The 25,507-nt window shown below is 64.4% G+C and overlaps 1 protein-coding gene across 3 annotated transcripts in view; it reads right to left on the minus strand.

The window, feature by feature from the left end:
* Positions 1-25,507, minus strand: part of OLFM2 (olfactomedin 2) — a 68,048-nt gene that overhangs the window by 16,910 nt on the left and 25,631 nt on the right. For all 3 annotated transcript variants that reach the window (XM_089774679.1, XM_075902506.2, XM_075902505.2), the window contains 2 exons: positions 6,602-6,751; positions 4,298-4,453 (listed from right to left, as the gene is read on the minus strand). In XM_089774679.1, coding sequence (XP_089630805.1) covers positions 4,298-4,453; positions 6,602-6,751 — 306 coding nt within the window. The remainder of the gene's footprint in view (positions 1-4,297; positions 4,454-6,601; positions 6,752-25,507) is intronic.

Genomic DNA, 25,507 nt, shown 5'->3' on the forward strand with positions numbered 1-25,507 from the left:
GCTGGGCACCCCCCCCCCGCCCTCCCCCCCAGACACTGGCCCTGCTGGGCACCCCCCCAACACACACACAGACACTGGCCCTGCTGGGTACCCCCCTGCCCTCCCCCCCAGACACTGGCCCTGCTGGGCACCCCCCCGCCCTCCCCCCCAGACACTGGCCCTGCTGGGCAACCCCCCCCGCCCTCCCCCCCAGACACTGGCCCTGCTGGGCACCCCCCCAACACACACACAGACACTGGCCCTGCTGGGCACCCCCCCAACACACACACAGACACTGGCCGTGCTGGGCACCCCCCCAACACACACAGACACTGGCCCTGCTGGGCACCCCCCCAACACACACACAGACACTGGCCCTGCTGGGCACCCCCCCAACACACACACAGACACTGGCCCTGCTGGGCAGCCCCCCAACACACACAGACACTGGCCCTGCTGGGTACCCCCCTGCCCTCCCCCCCAGACACTGGCCCTGCTGGGCAACCCCCCCCGCCCTCCCCCCCAGACACTGGCCCTGCTGGGCACCCCCCCCGCCCTCCCCCCCAGACACTGGCCCTGCTGGGCACCCCCCCGCCCTCCCCCCCAGACACTGGCCCTGCTGGGCACCCCCCCAACACACACACAGACACTGGCCCTGCTGGGCACCCCCCCAACACACACACAGACACTGGCCGTGCTGGGCACCCCCCCAACACACACACAGACACTGTCCCTGCTGGGCAACCCCCCCGCCCTCCGCCCCCAGACACTGGCCCTGCTGGGCACCCCGCGCCCTCCCCCCCAGACACTGGCCCTACTGGGCACCCCCCCCCCAACACACACAGTCACTGGCCCTGCTGGGTACCCCCCCCAACACACACAGACACTGGCCCTGCTGGGTACCCCCCCGCCCTCCCCCCCAGACACTGGCCCTGCTGGGCACCCCCCCAACACACACACAGACACTGGCCCTGCTGGGCACCCCCCCAACACACACACAGACACTGGCCCTGCTGGGCAGCCCCCCAACACACACAGACACTGGCCCTGCTGGGTACCCCCCCCCCAACACACACAGACACTGGCCCTGCTGGGCACCCCCCCAACACACACACAGACACTGGCCCTGCTGGGCACCCCCCCAACACACACAGACACTGGCCCTGCTGGGCACCCCCCCAACACACACACAGACACTGGCCCTGCTGGGCACCCCCCCAACACACACACAGACACTGGCCCTGCTGGGCACCCCCCCAACACACACACAGACACTGGCCTTGCTGGGCACCCCCCCAACACACACAGACACTGGCCCTGCTGGGTACCCCCCCCCCAACACACACAGACACTGGCCCTGCTGGGCACCCCCCCAACACACACACAGACACTGGCCCTGCTGGGTACCCCCCCCCCAACACACACACAGACACTGGCCCTGCTGGGCACCCCCCCAACACACACACAGACACTGGCCCTGCTGGGCACCCCCCCCCCCCAACACACACAGACACTGGCCTTGCTGGGCACTCCCCCCCCCCAACACACACAGACACTGGCCCTGCTGGGCACCCCCCCAACACACACACAGACACTGGCCCTGCTGGGCACCCCCCAACACACACAGACACTGGCCTTGCTGGGCACCCCCCCCCCCCAACACACACAGACACTGGCCCTGCTGGGCACCCCCCCAACACACACACACAGACACTGGCCTTGCTGGGCACTCCCCCCCCCCCAACACACACAGACACTGGCCTTGCTGGGCACCCCCCCCCCCCAACACACACAGACACTGGCCCTGCTGGGCACCCCCCCAACGCACACACAGACACTGGCCGTGCTGGGCACCCCCCCAACACACACACAGACACTGTCCCTGCTGGGCAACCCCCCCGCCCTCCGCCCCCAGACACTGGCCCTGCTGGGCACCCCGCGCCCCTCCCCCCCAGACACTGGCCCTACTGGGCACCCCCCCCCAACACACACAGTCACTGGCCCTGCTGGGTACCCCCCCCAACACACACAGACACTGGCCCTGCTGGGTACCCCCCCGCCCTCCCCCCCAGACACTGGCCCTGCTGGGCACCCCCCCAACACACACACAGACACTGGCCCTGCTGGGCACCCCCCCAACACACACACAGACACTGGCCCTGCTGGGCAGCCCCCCAACGCACACACAGACACAGGGTATGTCTACACTACCCCGCTAGTTCGAACTAGCGGGGTAATGTATGCATACCGCACTTGCTAATGAAGCCCGGGATTTGAATTTCCCGGGCTTCATTAGCATAAGCGGGGAGCCGCCATTTTTAAATCCCCGCTGCTTCGAACCCCGTGTAGCGCAGCTACACGGGGCTCGAACTAGGTAGTTCGGACTAGGGTCCTATTCCGAACTACCGGTACTCCTCGTGAAACGAGGTGTACCGGTAGTTCGGAATAGGCACCCTAGTCCGAACTACCTAGTTCGAGCCCCGTGTAGCCGCGCTACACGGGGTTCGAAGCAGCGGGGATTTAAAAATGGCGGCTCCCCGCTTATGCTAATGAAGCCCGGGAAATTCAAATCCCGGGCTTCATTAGCAAGTGCGGTATGCATACATTACCCCGCTAGTTCGAACTAGCGGGGTAGTGTAGACATACCCACAGACACAGACACAGACACAGACACGGACCCAACCCGCCTGCCTCTACTTCCTGGCCAAGGTCCCTTCAAGTCTCAGGAATTTCCACATTGCTCCTTCGAGAGAGGGATGCAAATGCCCACAAACAGAATTGCAAGTGACCTGGTGCCCAGGTCTGGGAGGGGCTCTGCAGCGGCGCCCGGAGGTCCTGCACAACTGCATCCGGCCAGACCTGGCCGACCCCGGGGGGTGAAGCGGCTTTGCAGCAGCCCGCTCTCGATTCCTGCAGCGAGCCCTGCGAGGGGGGACGGCCCGCCCCTCCCCAAACCCTCCGGCTCCTCATCCCTGGGCCCCCGGCCGGCTGCAGGATCTGCCTTCCAACGCACCTAGGCCATCTGCACACGCGCGTGCTCCACAGGGACGTTCCCTCCCCCTCGTGTCCCGCCCCGACACCAGGTGGCTTCAGACCTATGGGGGGGCCCCGGGGGGCCAGCGTGTATTGCCCCCTATCGGGGACAGCAGTTGGTGGCTCCTCCACGGAGCCGGGAGCACGGGCGTGTACCGGGCGCGCTTCCCCCCATCCCGGACACCTGCCCCTTCTGCGGCGGGAGGAAAACCTGGCGCACGCGTGTCTGGAATGCGCCAGGCGGCAGCCCCTGTTCTGGCTCCTCCAGAGCCTCTTCCTGAGGTCCTGGCTGCACTTCCCCCCTCCCCTTTCTATAGACGCACCCCCCATCCCTGCCCCACGGCCGCGGCACCTCGGCAGCCTCCTCCTTAAAACGACGGGGACTTTTCAGTTTAGAAAAGAGGAGACTGAGGGGGGATATGATAGAGGTCTAGAAAATCATGAGTGGTGTGGAGAGGGCTGATAAAGAAAAGTTATTTATTAGTTCCCATAATAGAAGAACTAGAGGACACCAAATGAAATTAATGGGTAGCAGGTTTAAAACTAATAAAAGAAAGTTCTTCACACAGCGTGTGGTCAACCTGTGGAACTCCTTGCCAGAGGAGGCGGTGAAGGCTAGGACTATAACAGAGTTTAAAGAGAAGCTGGATAAATTCATGGAGGTTAGGTCCATAAAAGGCTATTAGCCAGGGGATAAAATGGTGTCCTTGGCCTCTGTTTGTCAGAGGCTGGAGAGGGATGGCAGGAGACAAATCGCTTGATCATTGTCTTCGGTCCACCCCCTCTGGGGCACCTGGTGCTGGCCACTGTCGGTAGACAGGATACTGGGCTAGATGGACCTTTGGTCTGACCCACTATGGCCGTTCTTATGTTCTTATGCCTCCCCTCCCCTCCGTGCCCCGGCCTCCTCCCCCCGTCTCTCAGCGCCCGCCCAGTGCCCGAGGCTCCCCGCCTGGAACTGAGCACAGGGCTGCAGCACCACAGCCTCGGGCCAGGCAGCTCTGTGGCAAGAGAGGAGCTGAGACCAGGCCTCTGGGAGCCCTTTGGGCGGGGAGGCTCGCACGGGGTCCGCGGGGAGCATCACCGAGGCCTGGGCACCCCTTCCGGCCGCTGCCCACGCCCACGCCCACGCCCTCGCCCACACCCACGCCCACGCCCTCGCCCACACCCACGCCCACGCCGGGCCTCCCTGTGCTCCGGATGCTCCTGGCCTATCTCAGCTCGCGCCCTCCGGCCTGCCAGGGACGGGGCGGGGTGGGGGCAGGGGTGGGGGCGGGGGCCGTACCTGGAAGCTTTTCGTGTTCAGGTTCCTCTGGCTTTCGGCAGCCACCCTCAGCCGGGCGTCCAGCCCCCTGAGCAGGGACTCGGTGTTGCGCACGTACTGCAGGTCCCGGTAGGTCCGCAGGTCCAGCACCTCCATGGACTGGGACAGGTTCTGCACCTGCAGGGGCGAGGGGGGGGTGAGAGCTCGGCCCCCTGCCCCCGGGGAGGCAGTGCCAGGAAGGCGAGGGCTGCGCCCCTCTGGGGCACACGGCACCGGGACCCCCGCCAGGCGTTTCGCCCGACCTGCAGGCAGCCGGCGCTCGAGTTCTGCCGCAGGCCACTGACAGACAGCATCAGCGCCCATAGCCCGGCCCCACAGCATCAGCCCCCCCCCCCAGCCCCCCAGCACAGCATCAGCGCCTATGGCCCATAGCCTGGCCCAGCCCCACAGCATCAGCACCTACAGCCCCCCCAGCATCAGCCCCCCCCATCCACAGCCCGGCCCCGCCCAGCCCCCCAGCACAGCATCAGCGCCTATGGCCCATAGCCCGGCCCAGCCCCACAGCATCAGCACCTACAGCCCCCCCAGCATCAGCGCCCCCCATCCACAGCCCGGCCCAGCCCCCCAGCACAGCATCAGCGCCTACGGCCCATAGCCTGGCCCAGCCCCCCAGCATCAGCCCCCCCCCCATCCACAGCCCGGCCCAGCCCCCCAGCACAGCATCAGCGCCTACGGCCCATAGCCTGGCCCAGCCCCCCAGCATCAGCCCCCCCCCCCCCCCCCATCCACAGCCCGGCCCAGCCCCCCAGCACAGCATCAGCGCCTACGGCCCATAGCCTGGCCCGCCCCCCCCCCGGCCCGCTGGACATTCTGGGGCTCGGGGGCAAGTTGCTCGCCTTGGGCAGGGGCTGGTTGGCTCAGGGTCAGGCCGTGCCCAGCACGACAGACTGGCACCACCAGCTGCCACTGCCGCAGCAATCACCAGGGGAACCAACCGGCCCCCCAGCCCCTGGCCCCTCAACCCCATCTCGCTGCCAGATGGACTCACACCCCAACCCTGCACACATGTCCCCTCCCCGCCAGCCCCCACCCTGCTGGCGCCAGCGTGGCCATAAATCCAGGGGCCTGCCCTGCCCCGAGCCGTCACCGATCCGCAGGGCTCGACAAGCAATACAGTCCGGTCGCCCGTGGCGAGTCGATTGTAACCCGAAGAGCCGGGTTCGGGCGCCGGACAGCGCGGCTGGCGAGCGGGTTCGGCGAGCCCTGCCGATCCGGTCTCTGTGACGTAGTTGGGTACCTTGCTGGTTGCTATGCTGGGCAGTGGGCTGTGAGTGACCTCCACTGGCTGCAGCAGGGCCCAGCAGGGCAGGGGATGAGTCATTGTGCAAGGGGGCTAAGAACCTGTCCGACCAGTGATCTCCCAGGGAGCGGAACAATGGGAAGAAGGGGAGTGGAGCCCTGGCTGGGGGCAGGGCTGGAAGTGAGGGAGTTTGGTTTCTGGCTGGTTTCATGGAGGAAGCAGCCTAGGCAACGGGCTGGGATTTAGGGGCCCAGGCTCCCCCATCTCCAGGGGGGCTGAGGCATCCTAGGCCTGCCCTGGAACCAGATGACATCTGTGCTGTACCCTGGAGAAGCAATAAACTCCCTCCATTCTACTGGCTGGGGGAGTCTGTCCGTGCCATTACGGGGGTGCAGGAGACGGGAAAACCCCAACGCGCCGTCACACCGGGATTAACTGCATTCAAATGAACGGGGGATTTGCTGCTCAGCCTGCGACCTCATTTGCATGTCATTAGCGGCGGGAAGGGAACTCCTGCCTGGCTCCCCCTCCCCCGCTGGGGCTGCCAGTTCCAAGAGGTGCCCAGGCTGGAGAGAACCCGCTGCCCACCAGGCGCTGGGGAGGTGGGTGCTAAGGACACCCAGCGATGGGACATGTGCCTGGCAGTGCCACGCCAGCCCAGCGCCCAGGGCAGGTGGCTGCAGCTGGCACCAGCTGCCGGAGAGAGCCAGCGGGCCCGGCTTACCTTTTCCACCAGCTGCCGGAGAGAGCCAGCGGGCCCGGCTTACCTTTTCCACCAGCTGCCGGACAGAGCCAGCGGGCCCGGCTTACCTTTTCCACCAGCTGCCGGAGAGAGCCAGCGGGCCCGGCTTACCTTTTCCACCAGCTGCCGGAGAGAGCCAGCGGGCCCGGCTTACCTTTTCCACCAGCTGCCGGAGAGAGCCAGCGGGCCCGGCTTACCTTTTCCACCAGCTGCCGGAGAGAGCCAGCGGGCCCGGCTTACCTTTTCCACCAGCTGCCGGAGAGAGCCAGCGGGCCCGGCTTACCTTTTCCATCAGCTGCCGGAGCTGGCGGCTGCGCAGGTCGCGGGAGCAGGAGCCCTGCACGGGGATGACGGCCGTGCAGAGGCATTTGCCGTCAGGGGCCTGGGCCGAGGTGTACACTTGCCAGCCGTCGTCGGGGCTTTGGAAGAGCGTCTGCAACAGAGAGGGAGGGAGGGAGGGAGGGAGGGAGGGAGGACTCGTCAGCCTGGGCCCTGCCGTGGAACCGGGCCCCGCAGGACGCTGGCTAACCGCAAGGGGCTACTGGCAAGGACCTGGGGGTGTTGCACTCAGGGTCTGTGCCACGGCCCCGTGGGTTACCCCACATTCGCCACCAAATGTGTTACCGGCCCCCGGGGGCTCTGCCGAGTGACCCCACCTGGCCGTGGGGAAGGGGCGTTACCCCAAGAGAAGCCGCAGACGCCTTGGGCAACCGGCTCCTGGCCCCTCGCCTGCTTCCCCAGCGCAGCGGGTTCCACCCAACACGGGCCAGGGGCAGCCCGGGCACCAGGCCAGAGTTGGGGCTCCGCTCCAGCAGCCCCCCGGGCAAGCCGGATTCTTCCCTGGCCCCTTTGCACCGGCGGGTTTTCCTGTGCCCTGCCCGCCCTTTCCGGGCGAGGGGCCAGGTGCAAATTCACCGATCGCGCCCAGCACCGGCACAGGCTGGCAAAGCGGCACCATCTGTCGTGATGGCACATTCCCCGCCTGGCAGACGCCCGTGCGACAGTTGTGGGCGTGGGGTGTCGGTGTAAATATTTATCCGTGCAAGTGCAGAGACCTCTAACGTGCGAACCCGCCCACGCTCCGTGCTGCAGGGCTGTGCGGGGGCGGGGGCAGGGCGAGCTGATTACCTACCAGGGTCACGCAGCGAGAGGGGCCCGAGCCAGGGAGAGCGCCAGGGCCCGGCCTTGCACGAGGGGCTTGGGGAGATGCAAAAGGTGCCTGAGTCCTGCCCCACCCCCTCCCTCCCGCCAGCCTGCAGGATGCCTGCAAAGCCGGGCCAGGGCCAGGGCCAGGGCCAGGGCCATGCATCCCGGAGCAGCAGCATCTACATGGAGAAAGCTCCTTAAACAGCAGGATTCCAATTACAGATCGGCCACCCCCGACTGCCGCTGCTCGCTGGCACCTGGGGCTCGTACTTGGCCCCGCCACTGGCAAACACCTGGCAGCTGCGCCTCCCGGCGGGCTGCAGCTCCCCCACACAACTCTCGCACGGCTCTACCGGCACCGGGGCAGGGAGCAGCTCCCCCACACGACTCTCGCACGGCTCTACCGGCACCGGGGCAGGGAGCAGCTCCCCCGCACGGCTCTCACACGGCTCTACCGGCACCGGGGCAGGGAGCAGCTCCCCCGCACGGCTCTCACACGGCTCTACCGGCACCGGGGCAGGGAGCGGCTCCCCCGCACGGCTCTCACACGGCTCTACCGGCACCGGGGCAGGGAGCAGCTCCCCCGCACGGCTCTCGCACGGCTCTACCGGCACCGGGGCAGGGAGCAGCTCCCCCGCACGGCTCTCACACGGCTCTACCGGCACCGGGGCAGGGAGCAGCTCCCCCGCACGGCTCTCGCACGGCTCTACCGGCACCGGGGCAGGGAGCGGCTCCCCCACACGACTCTTGCACGGCTCCCCCGGCCCCGGGGCAGGGAGTGGCTCCCCCACACGGCTCTCGCACGGCTCCCCCGGCACTGGGGCAGGGAGCGGCTCCCCCACACGACTCTTGCACAGCTCCCCCGGCACTGGGGCAGGGAGCGGCTCCCCCGGCACTGGGGCAGGGAGCGGCTCCCCCGCACGGCTCTCGCACGGCTCCCCCGGCACTGGGGCAGGGAGCGGCTCCCCCACACGACTCTTGCACGGCTCCCCCGGCACTGGGGCAGGGAGCGGCTCCCCCGGCACTGGGGCAGGGAGCGGCTCCCCCGCACGGCTCTTGCACGGCTCCCCCGGCACCAGGGCAGGGAGCGGCTCCCCCATATGGCTCCAGCGGCATCTGGGCAGAGAACAGCTCCCCCGGCTGAATACGAGCCATGGATCTGCCTGCACCCTGACGGCTCTGCTGCCCAAAGCCCCTGGAGCTGAACGAAGCCTTTCCCTGTGCCCAGAGCCCTGCCAACCCACAGCCAGGAAAAGCGTCGTGGCCCACGGAACCTGGCCTGTTGTGGGCTCTTAGGCTGGTCTGCACTACCCGGGGTTTCTCAGGCTCGAGGACCCGACCCCAAAGGGGGCTCCCAAGGCTGGACTGGGGGCTGCAATATTGCCACCCTCACTTCTGTGCTGCTGCCTGCGGAGCTGGGCGGCTGCTGCCTGCGAGCCCAGCTCTGAAGGCAGCACCCACCAGCAGCAGCGCAGAAGCCAGGATGGCCAAGCCGTGCCAGGCTGTCCCTACTTCTGTGCTGCCACGGACGGCAGCTCTGGCTCCAGAGGGGGGTCCTGGACGGCAGCCGCCGCTCCCCAGCTGCCCGGCTCCGCAGGCAGCGCCTGCCACTAGCTGCAGCACAAAAATAAGGAAAGCGGCGGCCACAACCCCCCCCCCCAATAACCACACAATGCTCCCCAATAATCACACAACATCCCCCAATAACCACACCCCCAATATCCATATAACCCCCCACAATAACCACACAATGCTCCCCAATAATCACACAACCTCCCCCAATAACCACACCCCCAATATCCATTTAACCCCCCCAATAACCACACAATGCTCCCCAATAATCACACAACCTCCCCCAATAACCACACCCCCAATATCCATATAACCCCCCCAATAACCACACAATGCTCCCCAATAATCACACAACATCCCCCAATAACCACACCCCCAATATCCATATAACCCCCCACAATAACCACACAATGCTCCCCAATAATCACACAACCTCCCCCAATAACCACACCCCCAATATCCATTTAACCCCCCCAATAACCACACAATGCTCCCCAATAATCACACAACCTCCCCCAATAACCACACCCCCAATATCCATATAACCCCCCCAATAACCACACAATGCTCCCCAATAATCACACAACATCCCCCAATAACCACACCCCCAATATCCATTTAACCCCCCCAATAACCACACAATGCTCCCCAATAATCACACAACATCCCCCAATAACCACACCCCCAATATCCATATAACCCCCCACAATAACCACACATCGTGCCCCCAATAACCACACCCCCCATATCCATATAACCCCCCACAATAACCACACAACGTGCCCCCAATAACCACACCCCCAATATCCATAACCCCCCACAATAATCACACAATGCTCCCCAATAATCACACAACATCCCCCAATAACCACACCCCCAATATCCATATAACCCCCCCAATAGCCAAACAACCCCCCCCCCCCACACACACACACCTCCTTTTTGGGTCAGGACCCCTGCAATTACAGCCCTTGAAACGTCACATCGGACAAACCGAAATCACGACATTTGTGATTGCTAAGCCCCTAGGACAGTGGAACTGACCCATGGACGTGGATTTGGTCGGGTCCCGCCACTGCTCTTCTGCCAGCTGGCTCAGGGCTGGCAGCCAAGAGCTGGCCAATATTCCAGGAAGAATCCTGGGGAAGTTATGGCCTGGAATTAAGAACGCAAGAGCGGCCAGACGGGGTCAGAGCAAAGGTCCATCTGGCCCAGCGGCCAGGCTGCCCACAGTGGCCAGTGCCCCAGAGGGAGGGAACAGAGCAGGGAATCCTCCCCTGTTGCCCATTCCCAGCTTCTGGCAATCAGAGGCTAGGGACACTATCCCTGCCCAGCCTGGTGTGACGGCGCGTTGGGGTCCCCCGTCTCCTGCACCCCGAAATGGCACAAACAGACTGCACCAGCCGGTGGAATAGAGGAAGTTTATTGCCTCTCCGGGATACAGCACAGCACAGATGTAATCTGGTCACAGGGCTGGGCTAGGATGCCTCAGGCCCCCTTGAGTTGGGGGGAGACTGGGCCCCTAAACTCCAGCTCCTCTCCCTAGGCTGTCTCCTCCATGCTCTCAGACAGCCACCAACCAACTAACCAACTTCCAGCCCTGCCCCCAGCCAGGGCAGCATCCACCTTCCTTTGTTCCTCTCCATGGGGGGTGTCTGGCCACTGGTTCAACCAGTTTGGCCTTACCTTGGCCTAGTGAGGTTTTCCCTGCTGGGTCTTGCTCCAGACAGCAGGGGTCACCACAGCCCAGCAAGTACCCCCACTACGTCACACCTGGCTAGTAGCCTTTGAGGGACCTTACTTCCAGGAATCTATCTCGCTCTTTTTGAACCCTGTAATAGTCCTGGCCCTCACAACATCCTCCGGCAAGGAGTTCCACAGGTTGACTGCGCTGTGTGACGGAATACTGCCTTTTCCTTGTATTAAACCTGCTCCCTATTAATTTCATTGGCTGACCCCTAGTGCTCATGTTATGAGAACGAGTAAATAACTTTTCCTTATTCACTTTCTCCACCCCAGCTATGAGTTTACAGACCTCTGTCATATCCCCCCTTAGTCGTCTCTTTTCTTAGCTGAAAAGTCCCGGTCTTTTAAATCTCTCTCCATATAGGACCCCTTACAGACCCCTCAGCATTTTGTTGCCCTTTTCTGAATTTTTTCCAGTGCCAAGAGATCTTTTTTGAGAGGAGGAGACCACATCTGTCTGCAGTATTCAAGCTGCGGGTGTGCCATGGACTTACACAGAGGCAGGAAGCTAGTCTCTGTCTTATTCTCTATCCCTTTCCCAATGATTCTAGCATTCAGGTTGCTTTATGCCTACTGCTGCACACGGAGTGGATGTTTTCAGAGAACTATCCCCAATGACTCTGAGGTCTCTTTCTTTAGTGATAACAGCTCATTTAGTCCTCATCAGTAGATATTTATAGTTGGGGGGATGTTTTCCATTGTGCAGTACTTTGCATTTATCAGCATTGAATTTCATCTGCCATTTTGTTGCGAGATCCCTTTGTAGCTCTTCACAGTCTGCCTGGGATTTAACTTTTCAAGTAATTTTGTATCATCTGCAAATGTTGCCACCTCACTGTTTACTTCGTTCTCCAGATCTTTTATGAATGTGCTGAATAGGATGGGTCCCAGTATGGTCCTTTGGGGTCTCCACTAGTTACCTCTCTCGAGGCTGAAAACTGACCATTTATTCCTACCCTTTGTTTCCTGTCCTTTAAGCAGTTATCAGCCTCATTCCACGAGGAGTACCGGTACTTGGAATTAGGATCTCTAATTCGAACTCCCTACTCTGTGCCGCATGTAGCCGCGGGCACGGAGTTCGGACTAAGGGGGATTTAAAAATGGCGGCGCCTGGGAACATGCAAATGAAGCCCGGGATATTTAAATTCCAGGCTTCATTTGCAACTCTGGTTGCCCTAATTACCCTACCTAGCTGGAACTAATGAGCTAGTGTAGATATACCCGAGCAGATTAGTAAGGCCTGATTTCCCTTTACAGAACCCATGTCGACTTTTCCCCAACAAATTACGTTCATCTCTGTCTGACAATTCTGTTCTTGACAGTCGTTTTAACCAGACTGCTCAATGCTGAAGTTGGTCTTTGTGACGGATCAGGTGGGGTCTGGGCACAGCCGAGGGCGTCCGCTCAGGGCGAATTACTCACACTCGGGGCTCCGTACAGCCCCAGACTGGAGACCTTCCCAAACAGGCCACACACCAGTCCCACCGAGCGCTCCAGCTGCCTGCCTGGCCAGCCAGAAGCCTCATGAACAAACCCCTCTGACACCTCAGCTCTCCCTGTGCCCCAATCAGCCCTGGCCTAACACACAGGTGAGGGGCTATAGAACCCGACCTCACCTTCCCAGAACGGGTTCTCTGGTCCCAAGAAACCAGCCACAGGTCCCAGTCAATTTACACTCTGGACCTTACCCACAAACCACGCTGAGCCAATCCGTTACAACCTAACATCTAAAGGTTTATTATTAAAAGAAAGAAAAGCCTGAGAGTGAGCTTGTTAAAGGCTCATACATGACACGCATCGAATCACCAAGTCTCAATACAGGCTCTAGCAGAGATGTTATAGCTGCTGGCTTAAAAGTCTCTGGTTACATCCTATGTCAGGATGGGTCCAGGGTTCTTTCTGGCTCGTGGTTCCCTGCAAGGCTGCCTCTGGGATCAAGAGCTGAGCAGAAGACAAGATGGAGGGTGCCACATGGCCCTTATATCCCTCCTGGTCACACGGCCCATTGACCTCTCCTTGTGTCCCAAGTCAGTCCCTTCCTGAGGTGCGTTTTGGCACCTGGAGATCCATTGTCCCCTTGCTAACTAGCATAGCCACCAGCTGAGCTTTCCTTGCCTATTGCTCGGCCACAGACAGAGAATTTTCCAGCCTCCACAGAGTCCATGTTTCTAACTCCACACACAGACATTATACAAGTACACAAATAGCACACCCAGAATCAGGAGAACAGCAGCTTTCATGGGACCCCTCACATGGCCCCTTTGTACAGACTTTTGGGGCAAACACCCCCAGGGGTGCAGCAGTGACCTGGCTGCTCCCTTAACATCCAGTAACGTGACAGTCGGAGTGGCCTGTAATGGCCAGGGTCACCTCTAGAGCCCTTTTGAAAGACTGGCATCACATTAGCTACCTGCCAGGCCTTTGATACGAAGCTGGTTGAAAGGCAGGTTACAAGCCATTAGGAGCTCTGCAATTCCCCATTTGAGTTCTTCCAGGACTTTGGGTGATGCCGTCTGGCCCTGGTGACTTGCTACCGTAAGTATCAGTTTGTGCCAAAACCTCCTCCAATGACGCCTCAATCGGGACAAGTCCTCAGATTTGTCACCTAAAAAATGGGCTTCGCTCTGACCTGCTGCTCCAGGCACATGCTGACCTCTGACCCCAGCTGGGGGGGGGCTTCCACCGAGTGCAGGTTACCCCACTGAACTTCATGCCCTTTCCTTGCCGGCAGCAGAGCCCAGACTGCGCTGAGCCCCTCGGCTGAACCTCTGCTCCCCGCATCTCTAGGCTCCTCCTCCTTGTTCTGGGCTCCCGGCCACCCTGGGACATTTCCTCAGCTGTCAGCAGCCCACGGCTACTCCCCGTGGCCGCTTGTGGGCAGAGATGTGAGAGCCCCTTCCTCCCCGCCTGCCTGATTTGGTCAGCCACAAGCCGCCTCTCTGCACTGAGCCACGGAACAATTCCTGGGTAATTCAAATCACCAGCTGCTGCTGCACGGGGCCAGGCAGCGAGAACTGCCCCGTTCCCTGCACCGCGCTGGGCGCTGCTTGCCCTGCACACGGCAGCGTTACCCACGTTCATCAGAGCGGCAAGACGGGGCCAGACCAACGGCCCATCCAGCCCAGCGTCCTGGCTGCCACAGGGAATCCTCAGCTGATCCCTTCCTCCCCTGTCACCCACCTGCAGAGAGAAAGAGGCCAGGGACACCGTTCCTACCCATCCTGGCCAGTAGCCACTGATGGGCCTAACCTCCATGAATCTAGCTAGCTCTTTTCTGAACCCTGGTAAAGTCCTGGCCTTTCCCACATCCTCTGGCGAGGAGTTCCACAGGTTTTGCACTGAGAGAAGAAAAACTTCCTTTGGTTTGTTTTCAACCTGCTGCCTGTTCATTTCATTTGGTGACCCCATTTCATTTAGTTCTTATATTGTGGGAATAAGTAAAGAACTTTTCCTTAGTCACTTTTTCCATACCAGTCATGATTGCATAGACCTCTCTCATATCCCCCTTTGTCTCCTTTCTAAGCTGAAAAGCCCAAGTCTTCTTAATCTCTCTCCACATGGCGCCCACTCCTACCCCCGCATCAGGTCTCTTGCCCTTTTCTGAAACTTTTCCAACGCCAAGATCTTTTCTGAGATGAGGCGACCACGTCTGGACGCAGGATTCGCGCCGTGGGCGTCCCATGGGTTTATACAGAGGCGGTAAGATATTCTCTGTCTTATTCCAGCCCTTCCCTAAGGACTCCTAGCATTGTTGGCTCGTCTGACGGCCGCTGCCCACGGACTGGACGTTTTCAGAGAACTATCCACAATGGCTCCAAGATCTCGCTCTTTCCAAATTGGTCCCCATCCTATTTCACGTGGGAAGGAACTGGCCGGGCGCGGCGCAGGCTCTCCAAGCGCCAGCCCCGGGGATAGAAATCAGCAGGCAAGGAGGGGAGGGGAACCCTCTTGGAACAGCCAGAGAATTCCCACCGCCATGCCCTGCGCAGGGGCTAGCTCAGCCCTGCCTCCGCCGCCGGACCTGGCTGGAAATCAGCCCCTCACCCCCGCCAAGCAATGCTGGGACGAGCACCAATGGGATTCGACCCTGGGCTGAGCCAGCGCCACGCAATCAGCTCTCCTGCCCTCTGCTGCAGCACGGCCGGGCGGCGCATGGGCCAGGCGCTGGGCTGGGGTGCAGGAGACCCGGGTCCCCTCTGCACTGTGAACCTCAGGGCCAGGGCCATCGCTCCCCCGGCCGCACAGCGCCCAGCCTGATGGGGCCCCAGTCTCGGCCGCAGCCCAGGGTTCGAGGTGCCCTCACCAGCTAGCGATGGGCACGGCGCGAGCGGGGCTTTGACGGCAGCCCTGTCTGCCCCACCCCCGGCCGGGCGCGGCAGCAGGAACAAGCCAAGGGGTTTGCTTGTTCTCTGCGCCTGGACCGCCAGGGCTGGGCCCGGCCCCAGAATACGGGAGAGAGATTCCAACCCAGGGGAGCCGTTCTGTTTCCCACCCACCCGGCCCGTCTCTCGCCCGGGCGCCTCCCGGCTGGCTCCTGATGGCTCTGCAGTGTCACGTTGGATTGTGAGGGGAGCAGCCGGGTCACTGCTGCACCCATGGGGGGTGTTCGCCCCAAAAGTGGTACAAAGGGGCCATGGGAGGGGTCAAACAAAAGCTACTTTCTTCTGATTCTGTATCCGCTCTTCATAGATCTGTGTAATGTCTGTGTGTGTGGTTAGGGATCTGTATGGAGACTGGAAGTCTCTCTAAATGTGCTCGAGAATTGGGCAGAGCCTGGCCTATGGACATGCTAATCAGCGAGGCCCTGTGGGACAATGGCTCTCAATGGGCCAAGGACACACCTAAAGAACGAGGGCTGACACCTGAGGGCTGCCAGCAGGGAACACAGGGATAGGCCGCTGGCCAGGTGACCTGCTGCAGCCAAGAAGAGACCAGGAAGGAGGGATAAAGAGGCCACGTGGTCGACTCCACCTTGGTACTCAGCTCAGCACTTCATCCCAGAGGCAGCAGTGCAGGGATCGAAGAGCCGGAAAGAACTGTGGACCCATCCTGACCTAGGTTGTGCAACAAGGACTTTTAAACCAGCAGCTGTAACATCTCTGCTAGAGCCTGCATCGAGGACTGGGAGATTCGGTGCATGTAATGTAGGATCCTTTAACAACCTCACTCTCATGCTTTGCTTTATTGTGATAATAAACCTTTACATGGTAGATGCTAAAGGATTGGCTCAGCGTGATTTGTGGGTAGGGTCCAGGGATCTGTGGCTGGTTTCTTTGAACCGGACAGAACTTGTTCGGGGTAGGTGAGATTGGGTTCTAAGACCGCTCACCTGCGTATGAGGCCCGGGGCCATCTGGGGCACAGATATTGCTGGAGTATCAGAGGGGTTTTGCTCGGGAGGCTTCAGGCAGGCAGCTGAAGCGCTCTGTGGGACTGGTTTGTGGCCTGTTTGGGAAGGTCACCAGTCTGGGGGCTGTAAGGAGCCCCGAATTTGAGCAATTCAACCTGAGCGGATGCCCTCAGCTGTGCCCAGAACAGGCCCGGTCCGTCACACGGAGTCAGGCACCGTATTGGGCAGTTCTGCTGGGCTGGGCATTGGCTCCCTTCACCCAGAGCAGGGGCAGCTGTGGGACCAGGGCCCACCCCGCACAGACACCGACCCCCCGTGGACGTGCCCACTTCAGTTCCAAGCAGGCCTCTTGGCCAGGGCCCGGCCAGCACCCACACTGCTGGGCCAACGCCATGGCTGGCAACGGAAGAGCCGTTCCGGGACACCGGCTGAGGGCTTGGGGGGCTCTACCCCCGAAGTCAGACCCGAGGGCTAGGCACAGAGCGCTTCACTGCAGCCCAGCCAGCAGGCAGGGCAAGGAGGGTCATTACGGTCCATCGAGGTGCACAAGATGGCCCCCGGCACAGCCAGGCACTGCCGCCCACAGGCAGGAAGAAAGGGTGGGAAAGCAGAGGGCGAATGAGCCGTGTCCCCCAGGGGTGTGACCTGCCACGGCCCCACTCCCCCCACCCACCCGCCAGCGAGGGGGCAGCCCTCGCAGCGGACACAGCAGCTCAAGGCAGACGCCAGAGCTCCAAGGGGCTCTCTCAACCCCAGGGCAGCTGGAGTCGCCCTGAGAGGGGCAGGCTGATGCGCACGGCAGAGCACGCGCACAAAAGGGTGGGGTGCAGAGCAGCGCAACCCACCAGGGAGCCGTGGGGAGGTCTCTGGAAGCACCTGCCCCGCGTGCAGCGGCACGCCAACGAGCTGAGAGAATACTGGGACGCGTTAGCTAAGGGGCCAGACGAGCCTACAGCCGCCCCGAAATCCACGGGCAGCCACAGACTGAACCCTGCTTGGCCCATCCCCCAACGCAGCGACCGGGAGAGGAAAAGGCTCCGGAACGGGGGCAGAAACGACGAGGGGCGGGAACGGGTCCTGCAGGTGGAGCGACCGGGACAGTTCAGCTGCCCACGGGGGGCCAGGCCAGAGTGGGAACCTTGGGTCAGGAGGCGCCAGTTACCCCTTCTCAACGCGGGGACTAGGAGTCGCTCCAGGAAACACAAAGGCAGCAGAAAAGTATCCCCTCACCGGCAGCCTGTGGAACTCCCGGCCACTGGACGGCGCGAGGCCAAAACTCCCCCAGGGCTCAGGACAGAGCCAGGTCAGCGCGTGGAGAACAGGCCCCTCCATGGGGCCAAGGGGGTGGGGACCCAGCCCCACGTTCTGCGCGTCCCTCGCCTCTGCCAGAAGCTGGGAAAGGCGACTCAGGGTTTGCCTCCCTCCATGTGCCTGGCCCGGCCACTGTGGGCAGCCAGGACACAGGGCGAGATGGGCCTTGGGTTTGGCCCTCTGTGGGGAAGGGCGGAGTTTGGGGGGCTCAGAGGGGGGTTGCACACAGGGGGGTCGGTGCCCAGCAGTTACTGGTTCAATGTGACAAGGGGGGGGTTGTGGTTTCAGGGAACAGCCCAGAGTTGGAGCCGGGGTGTCTGGGCCCTGGTGCTCCCCCCCCCCCCCCGCTCAGAGGACACGGCCGGTTCTGGCCAGACACAGACAAGGGGCTGCAGGGGGGACCCCGGCAACCGGCCCAGCTGACCCCAGCGAGGGGGGAACATTGGACGGGGAGGGGGCGAGAGGAGGGGCCGGGCAACCCTCTTACCTGGGGAGAAGACACTGGGGGGGAGGGGCTGTTGGGGGGGTGTTGGAGGCTCTGCCGGGAGACGGGGGCTGTTTTGGGGGGCAGGGCAGGCAGGACTCAGCTGGCTGCGGGGGGGCTGACGTGGGGCTGGGGGGGAGGCCCTGAGAGGCGCCGTCCCGGAGGCGGAGGGGGGCCCCCTGAGAGAGGGTCACTGCACTGGAGCGGACTCCCCGGGAAGGGGCTGTCTCACTGGGGGGGAGGGGCCCAGGAGCCGAGGGGCCACGTGTGGGCACCACCTGTGAGCCGTGACACCCTCCTCGTGTTCTTAGGTGGAGCCCAGATGTATCCCCCCCACGTAGCCCACTAGGCCCCACTCCCCTCCCAGAGCCCAGGCAGAGCCCGACCGGGTCTCCCCTCCTATGCAGAGCGAGTGGCAAAGAAAAGCCCCGGAAAACGTTAAAGCTAACGATGTCCTTAAGCGACTTGCCACGGCGCCTCGCAGGCCAGCGGAGCCGAGGGGCTCATCTTCCCTTCGTTTCCTTTCTGCATAGCAGAAATAGACACAGGGCCCGGCCGGCTACCAAGGCTAATCATCGACCAAAGCGCTAGAGCTCTGGCGCCTGCGTAGCCCCTGGAATCTCCTCCCAAATCGGGCGCCCGACCGCGACACGGAGCTGGACAGGACCGGCCCCGAGACAAGCGGCTGCAAACCAAACCGGCCCGGCTGCGTTACTCCTCCTTCCCGCCCTTGCAGGGATAACGCCCCCGGTCGCTCGCGGCCTCGTCCCTGCGCTGTCTCGCCGGGCGCCGGCGCATCGCTGGGCGACGGCGCGTTTCCGGCCCCACGACGTTCACCTGCTCCCGTGACAGGTGGGTTAATCTGACCTGCGACCATCAGACGCACTTGTCAGGAAAGCCAGCGGCGTGCTGCCTGTCCGGTCCTCGCACTGACACGCGCCGCCGGGCCCCCGAGGGACGCGCCGCCGCCGGGCCCCCGAGAGACGCGCCGCCGCCGGGCCCCCGAGAGACGCGCCGCCGCCGGGCCCCCGAGAGACGCGCCGCCGCCGGGCCCCCGAGGGACGCGCCGCCGCCGGGCCCCCGAGGGACGTGCCGCAACCTCTCTGATGGACGCGCCGCCGGGCCCCCGAGGGACGCGCCGCCGGGCCCCCGAGGGACGTGCCGCCACCTCTCTGATGGACGCGCCACCGGGCCCCCGAGGGACGTGCCGCCGCCTCTCTGAGGGACGCGCCGCAAGGCCCCCGAGGGACGTGACGCCGCCTCTCTGAGGGACGCGCCGCAAGGCCCCCGAGGGACGTGCCGCCGCCTCTCTGAGGGACGCGCCGCAAGGCCCCCGAGGGACGTGCCGCCGCCTCTCTGAGGGACGCGCCGCCGGGCCCCCGAGGGACGCGCCGCCGCCTCTCTGAGGGACGCGCCGCCGGGCCCCCGAGGGACGCGCCGCCGCCTCTCTGAAGGACGCGCCGCCGGGCCCCCGAGGGACGCGCCGCCGGGCCCCCGAGGGACGCGCCGCCGCCTCTCTGAGGGACGCGCCGCCGGGCCCCCGAGGGACGCGCCGCCGCCTCTCTGAGGGACGCGCCGCCGGGCCCCCGAGGGACGCGCCGCCGCCTCTCTGAGGGACGCGCCGCCGGGCCCCCGAGGGACGCGCCGCCGCCTCTCTGAGGGACGCGCCGCCGGGCCCCCGAGGGACGCGCCGCCGCCTCTCTGAGGGACGCGCCGCCGGGCCCCCGAGGGACGCGCCGCCGCCGGGCCCCCGAGGGACGCGCCGCCGCCGGGCCCCCGAGGGACGCGCCGCCGGGCCCCCGAGGGACGCGCCGCCGCCTCTCTGACAGACGCGCCGCCGGGCCCCTGAGGGCCGTGCCGCCACCTCTCTGAGGGACGCGCCGCCGGGCCCCCGAGGGACGTGCCGCCACCTCTCTGAGGGACGCGCCACCGGGCCCCCGAGGGACGTGCCGCCACCTCTCTGATGGACGCGCCACAGCCGGGCCCTCGAGGGACGCGCCGCCACCTCTCTGAGGGACGCGCCGCCACCTCTCTGAGGGACGCGCCGCCGGGCCCCCGAGGGACGTGCTGCCACCTCTCTGATGGACGCGCCGCCGGGCCCCCGAGGGACGTGCCGCCACCTCTCTGACAGACGCGCCGCCGGGCCCCCGAGGGACGTGCCGCCACCTCTCTGACGGACGCGCCGCCAGGCCCCCGAGGGACGTGCCGCCACCTCTCTGAGGGACGCGCCGCCGGGCCCCCGAGGGACGTGCCGCCACCTCTCTGAGGGACGCGCCGCCCGGCCCCCGAGGGACGTGCCGCCACCTCTCTGACGGACGCGCTGCCGGGCCCCCGAGGGACGCGCCGCCACCTCTCTGAGGGACGCGCCGCCGGGCCCCCGAGGGACGCGCCGCCACCTCTCTGACAGACGCGCCGCCGGGCCCCCGAGGGACGCGCCGCCACCTCTCTGAGGGACGCGCCGCCGGGCCCCCGAGGGACGTGCCGCCACCTCTCTGACAGACGCGCCGCCGGGCCCCCGAGGGACGCGCCGCCACCTCTCTGACAGACGCGCCGCCGGGCCCCCGAGGGACGTGCCGCCACCTCTCTGACAGACGCGCCGCCGGGCCCCCGAGGGACGTGCCGCCACCTCTCTGAGGGACGCGCCGCCGGGCCCCCGAGGGACGTGCCGCCACCTCTCTGAGGGACGCGCCGCCCGGCCCCCGAGGGACGTGCCGCCACCTCTCTGACGGACGCGCTGCCGGGCCCCCGAGGGACGTGCCGCCACCTCTCTGAGGGACGCGCCGCCGGGCCCCCGAGGGACGCGCCGCCACCTCTCTGACAGACGCGCCACCGGGCCTCGTGGGAGGCTGGAGCCCCGACGGCAAACAGGGGCCGTCGCCCTCACTCCCCGGTGCCGGGCGATGCTCACGGAGCGCGGCAGGTGGCCCCACTGCTCCTGAGCCCCGGGTGTGTGCTTTGCACCTGCCCTAGGGACGCTGGGGGGACCCGGCCTGGCCGATGCGGGTTACCCACCCAGCCAACCGGCCACCGAGGGCTGAGAGCAGAACCCAGCAGGCAGCACCGAGTCCAGGCCTCACCCTGCTCTAGCCACTAGATCCCACTGCCCTGGAGCTGGCCCTGCCCAGCCAGAGGGGCCACGGTGCCATCTCCATCACAGCCCTGGGCCAGGTCCCCGTGTGACCCTGGCTTAGTCCCAGAGGCCGGGCTGGAGTGGGACGTGGCGGGGGCTGAGCTCTCTTGTGGTCCCTGCATGCACCCGGGTGGCTTTGTTGTGCTGTGAGAGATTCTACTGCCCTGAGCTGTTCTGCAGTGGCGCCGTGTGCCTGCCTCAGTTTCCCCAGGCACTGCAGCGCTGTCTGCATGAGGAGGGGGAGGCCGGGCAGGACTCACTGGGGCAGGATGGTCAGTCGCTCACGTCCTGAGGGGCAGGTGACAGGAGATGCACCCTGGGCCTGGAAGCAGGACAAAGTAGGAGGAGGGGCTGCCGGGGGGCTGGGAGCAGCGGCCGTGTTAGTTTCTCAGCTGGCTGGGGGAGAAGGGAGCCTCGCTGCTTGGGGGGGGGCCCTCCCCAAGATGGAGCCTCGCTGCTTGGGGGGGCCCCTCCCCAAGATGGAGCCTCGCTGCTTGGGGGGGGCCCCTCCCCAAGATGGAGCCTCGCTGCTTGGGGGGCCCCTCCCCAAGATGGAGCCTCGCTGCTTGGGGGGGGCCCCTCCCCAAGATGGAGCCTCGCTGCTTGGGGGGCCCCTCCCCAAGATGGAGCCTCGCTGCTTGGGGGGCCCCTCCCCAAGATGGAGCCTCGCTGCTTGGGGGGGCCCCTCCCCAAGATGGAGCCTCGCTGCTTGGGGGGGCCCCTCCCCAAGATGGAGCCTCGCTGCTTGTGGGGGCCCCTCCCCAAGATGGAGCCTCGCTGCTTGGGGGGGGCCCCTCCCCAAGATGGAGCCTCGCTGCTTGGGGGGGCCCCTCCCCAAGATGGAGCCTCGCTGCTTGTGGGGGCCCCTCCCCAAGATGGAGCCTCGCTGCTTGGGGGGGGCCCCTCCCCAAGATGGAGCCTCGCTGCTTGTGGGGGGCCCCTCCCCAAGATGGAGCCTCGCTGCTTGGGGGGGGCCCCTCCCCAAGATGGAGCCTCGCTGCTTGGGGGGGGGCCCTCCCCAAGATGGAGCCTCGCTGCTTGGGGGGGGGCCCTCCCCAAGATGGAGCCTCGCTGCTTGGGGGGCCCCCCTCCCCAAGATGGAGCCTCGCTGCTTGGGGGGGACCCCTCCCCAAGATGGAGCCTCGCTGCTGGGGGGGCCCCCCTCCCCAAGATGGAACCTCGCTGCTGGGGGGGCCCCCCTCCCCAAGATGGAGCCTCACTGCTTGGGGGGCCCCCCTCCCCAAGATGGAGCCTCGCTGCTTGGGGGGGACCCCTCCCCAAGATGGAGCCTCGCTGCTGGGGGGGCCCCCCTCCCCAAGATGGAACCTCGCTGCTGGGGGGGCCCCCCTCCCCAAGATGGAGCCTCGCTGCTTGGGGGGCCCCCCTCCCCAAGATGGAGCCTCGCTGCTTGGGGGGCCCCCCTCCTCAAGATGGAGCCTCGCTGCTTGGGGGGCCCCCCTCCCCAAGATGGAGCCTCGCTGCTTGGGGGGCCCCCCTCCCCAAGATGGAGCCTCGCTGCTTGGGGGGGCCCCTCCCCAAGATGGAGCCTCGCTGCTTGGGGGGGCCCCTCCCCAAGATGGAGCCTCGCTGCTTGGGGGGGCCCCTCCCCAAGATGGATTGTCCTGGCGGCTCCTGGTTCCTGAGCTACACTGTGGCCCTGTCAACGAACAACCCTTCCGCTCTACCTGCCGCCGGAGAATCATGCCTGGCTGAGGTGGGGGTGCAGGCCCGGGGGGCTGGTGCTGAGGCCCTGGACACGGAGGGCTGGTGCTGAGCCCCTGGACATCCCCCCGTGTGCTCTGGGGGTGCTGCAAAGGGAGTGGGCAGCACGGACAGACTGAGCTCTGCAGCAGCAGGGCTCCACCTTCCCGGGACGCCAGCGGCTCTCCCCCGCTCACCCAGCGGCCGCGCGGCTCGGCTCCTTGCGGGACGGGTGGGCAAGGAGCTGCACACAGGCCCTGCCCCTCCCGGCTCCGAGCCGCTCCGGGGCGATTAACCCCCGCGGCACGGCCGGCCTGCAGAGCCGGGAACGGCAGGAGCAGCGACTGCTCCTCCGCACACGCAGGCAGCAGGCAGGGCCCCTGCTCGCCGACTCTCTGGAGCAGCAGCAGAGCACAAGGGGCCCCTGCCCGAGTCACGTCACCAGGGTGCGCTGGCAGCTTCCCTGCAAAAACGCCTCCCCCAGCACGGGAGAGAAAACCTCCTAGCCCCAGTTCCTGGAACCAGATTCCATCTGTGCTGGGCTGTATCCTGGAGAGGCAATAAACCCCCTCTGTGCTACCGGCTGGTGGAGCCTGTCCCTGCCACTATGGGGGTGCAGGAGACGTAGAAATCCCAACGCGCCGTCACACAGACGCAGGCCTGTGCTGCAGCACCCGTGATTCCCAGGGGAACCCCTCAAGGGGCAGCCTCCTTAGGTGTCACAGCTCCCTGGGTCCAGATCTTAGGCCCCTCCGCTTCCCAGGACCCCCTCCCACAGTCCGCAGGGGAACCCCCTCCTGGGGGGGACACACCCCCTTTTGAGGATCACACTCGGGTCAGATCGTAGACACCTCTGCTTCCTGGAACCGCTTCTCACTGCCTCCAGTGCACCTAGCTCTCGCAAACCCTCCTTGTTTCTACTGCACCTCAGCGAGTTACCGACGGATGCTCCATCCCACCGCTGCCACCACTGCCTTGGGCTCTGCACCCCCATCCGCAGCCAGACGTGACTCTCAGCTGGCCAGTAGAGCAGAAGGGTTATTTGTTGACACAGCGTAGCTCAAATTTCTTGTTACAGGAACCAGGAGCCGTCATTACAAGGGGGACGCCCCCTCCCCTCAGGCCAGCTAGGCTCCCTTCTCCCCCAGCCAGCACAAAAACTAACTCACACACCCCGCAAAGGGTCTCAGCCCCCCACGCAGCCCTGCCTCCCGCGCTGTCCTGCTTCCAGGCCCAGGGTGTTATTTGCTGCCACCCAGTCCTCAGGACGTGAGCGACTGACCACAGCGCTGCAGCGCCCGGGGAAACTGAGGCAGGCACACACACGGAGCCACTGCAGAACCACACAGGGCAGTAGAATCGCAACCAGCACAACAAAGCCACCAAGTGATACAAACCAGAGTGAACACAGCAATGAACCCGTCACACCTTGGTCTGCAGGCACCCGGAACCAGCAGCGGAGCCAGCTCCACCCCGCCCTGCCCCACACACAGAGCCTGATGTGAGGGGACTGCCGCCAAGTCCCTCTGGGCCGGGGAAAGCGGCCTCGGCAGCCGGGCAAGGCCTGAGCCCAGAGCCGGGCGCGTGGGAGGGAACATCCCCCTTGCACAGACGCCCCCGCCCACATGTGGGGCGTGTTCTCCTGGCCCCCAGCCAGGAACAGCGCCCCACGATCCCATGTCCCATTGAACCCCAGGGCGGGCAGAGCCCTCGGGAGCCACCGAGTCCACCCCCCGGCCCTGCTGCTCTCAAATCCCACATTAGAACTAACCCTGGAACTTTCCCTTGCAACGAACCCCGTTGCCAGCGGTGTCCACATATTTACCCTGGAGACACCCTCGCTGGACCTAACCGAGTCGGTTACACGATCAAGGGCTCGTGTTCCCGTATGGCCAGCAAGGTGATCGGTGCCATCGGGGGCCAGCAATGCCCCTCTGCCGTGTGTATTGGACAAGCCAGAGAGTGAATGCTCACAAATCAGACATCCCCACCCAGAAAAGCCTGTTAGCCTAAAACCTGACAATGTGCGTCGTCCTACAAAGAGACCTTAACGCCGGATTAGAGACGCTTCCGAACTCCTTTTTATGCTAAAATTCGACATGTTGCCAATGGGCCTTAACTGAGATGCTAATTCCCTTACCCGTTACAAAGAGCCTCCCCGCCCTTTGACATTTGTAGTAACTCCAGATAAGCCACTTCATTGACGCTTACAATAAGCAATTTCCTCCCCCTCCCGCCCCCACCTTCTATGCTCCGGATCGGATTCATGACTTCCTCCTTGTATCCCTCTGCTCGCAATGGCTGTGCCTGTTCCCTTCCAGAATCCGACCTGAGCAAGTGGGTCTGTCACCTAATAAACCGTCTTGTTAGTCTTTAAAGCGCGACACGACTTCTTTTTGTTTTACTCAAACCCTCCCTCACTCTTCTGGTCTGCAGACTGACCAAGCCCACGTCCCCCAGCCTCTCGCGTAGGTCGTGTGCTCCAGCCCCCTCAGCATTTTGGTCGCCCTCCGCTGGACCCCCCAATGCATCCACATCCTTTGGGTAGCGGGGGCCCAGAACTGGCCACAATACTCCAGATGTGGCCTCACCAAAGGCCCAGCACTCATCGGGCCAGGCCCCCAGGCCATAGAGAATGCCCAGGGCAGCTGGCAGCAGACGGGTCTCCTGCTGCCCAGCCCGGTGCCCTGCCCCCCTCCCCGCCTCATGGGAAACCGCTGCTCCACCCAGGCAGCCACGGGAACTCACTT

This window comes from Pelodiscus sinensis, chromosome 31 (genome assembly GCF_052426305.1).
Source record: "Pelodiscus sinensis isolate ZL-2025 chromosome 31, ASM5242630v1, whole genome shotgun sequence".
NCBI lineage: Eukaryota > Metazoa > Chordata > Testudines > Trionychidae > Pelodiscus > Pelodiscus sinensis.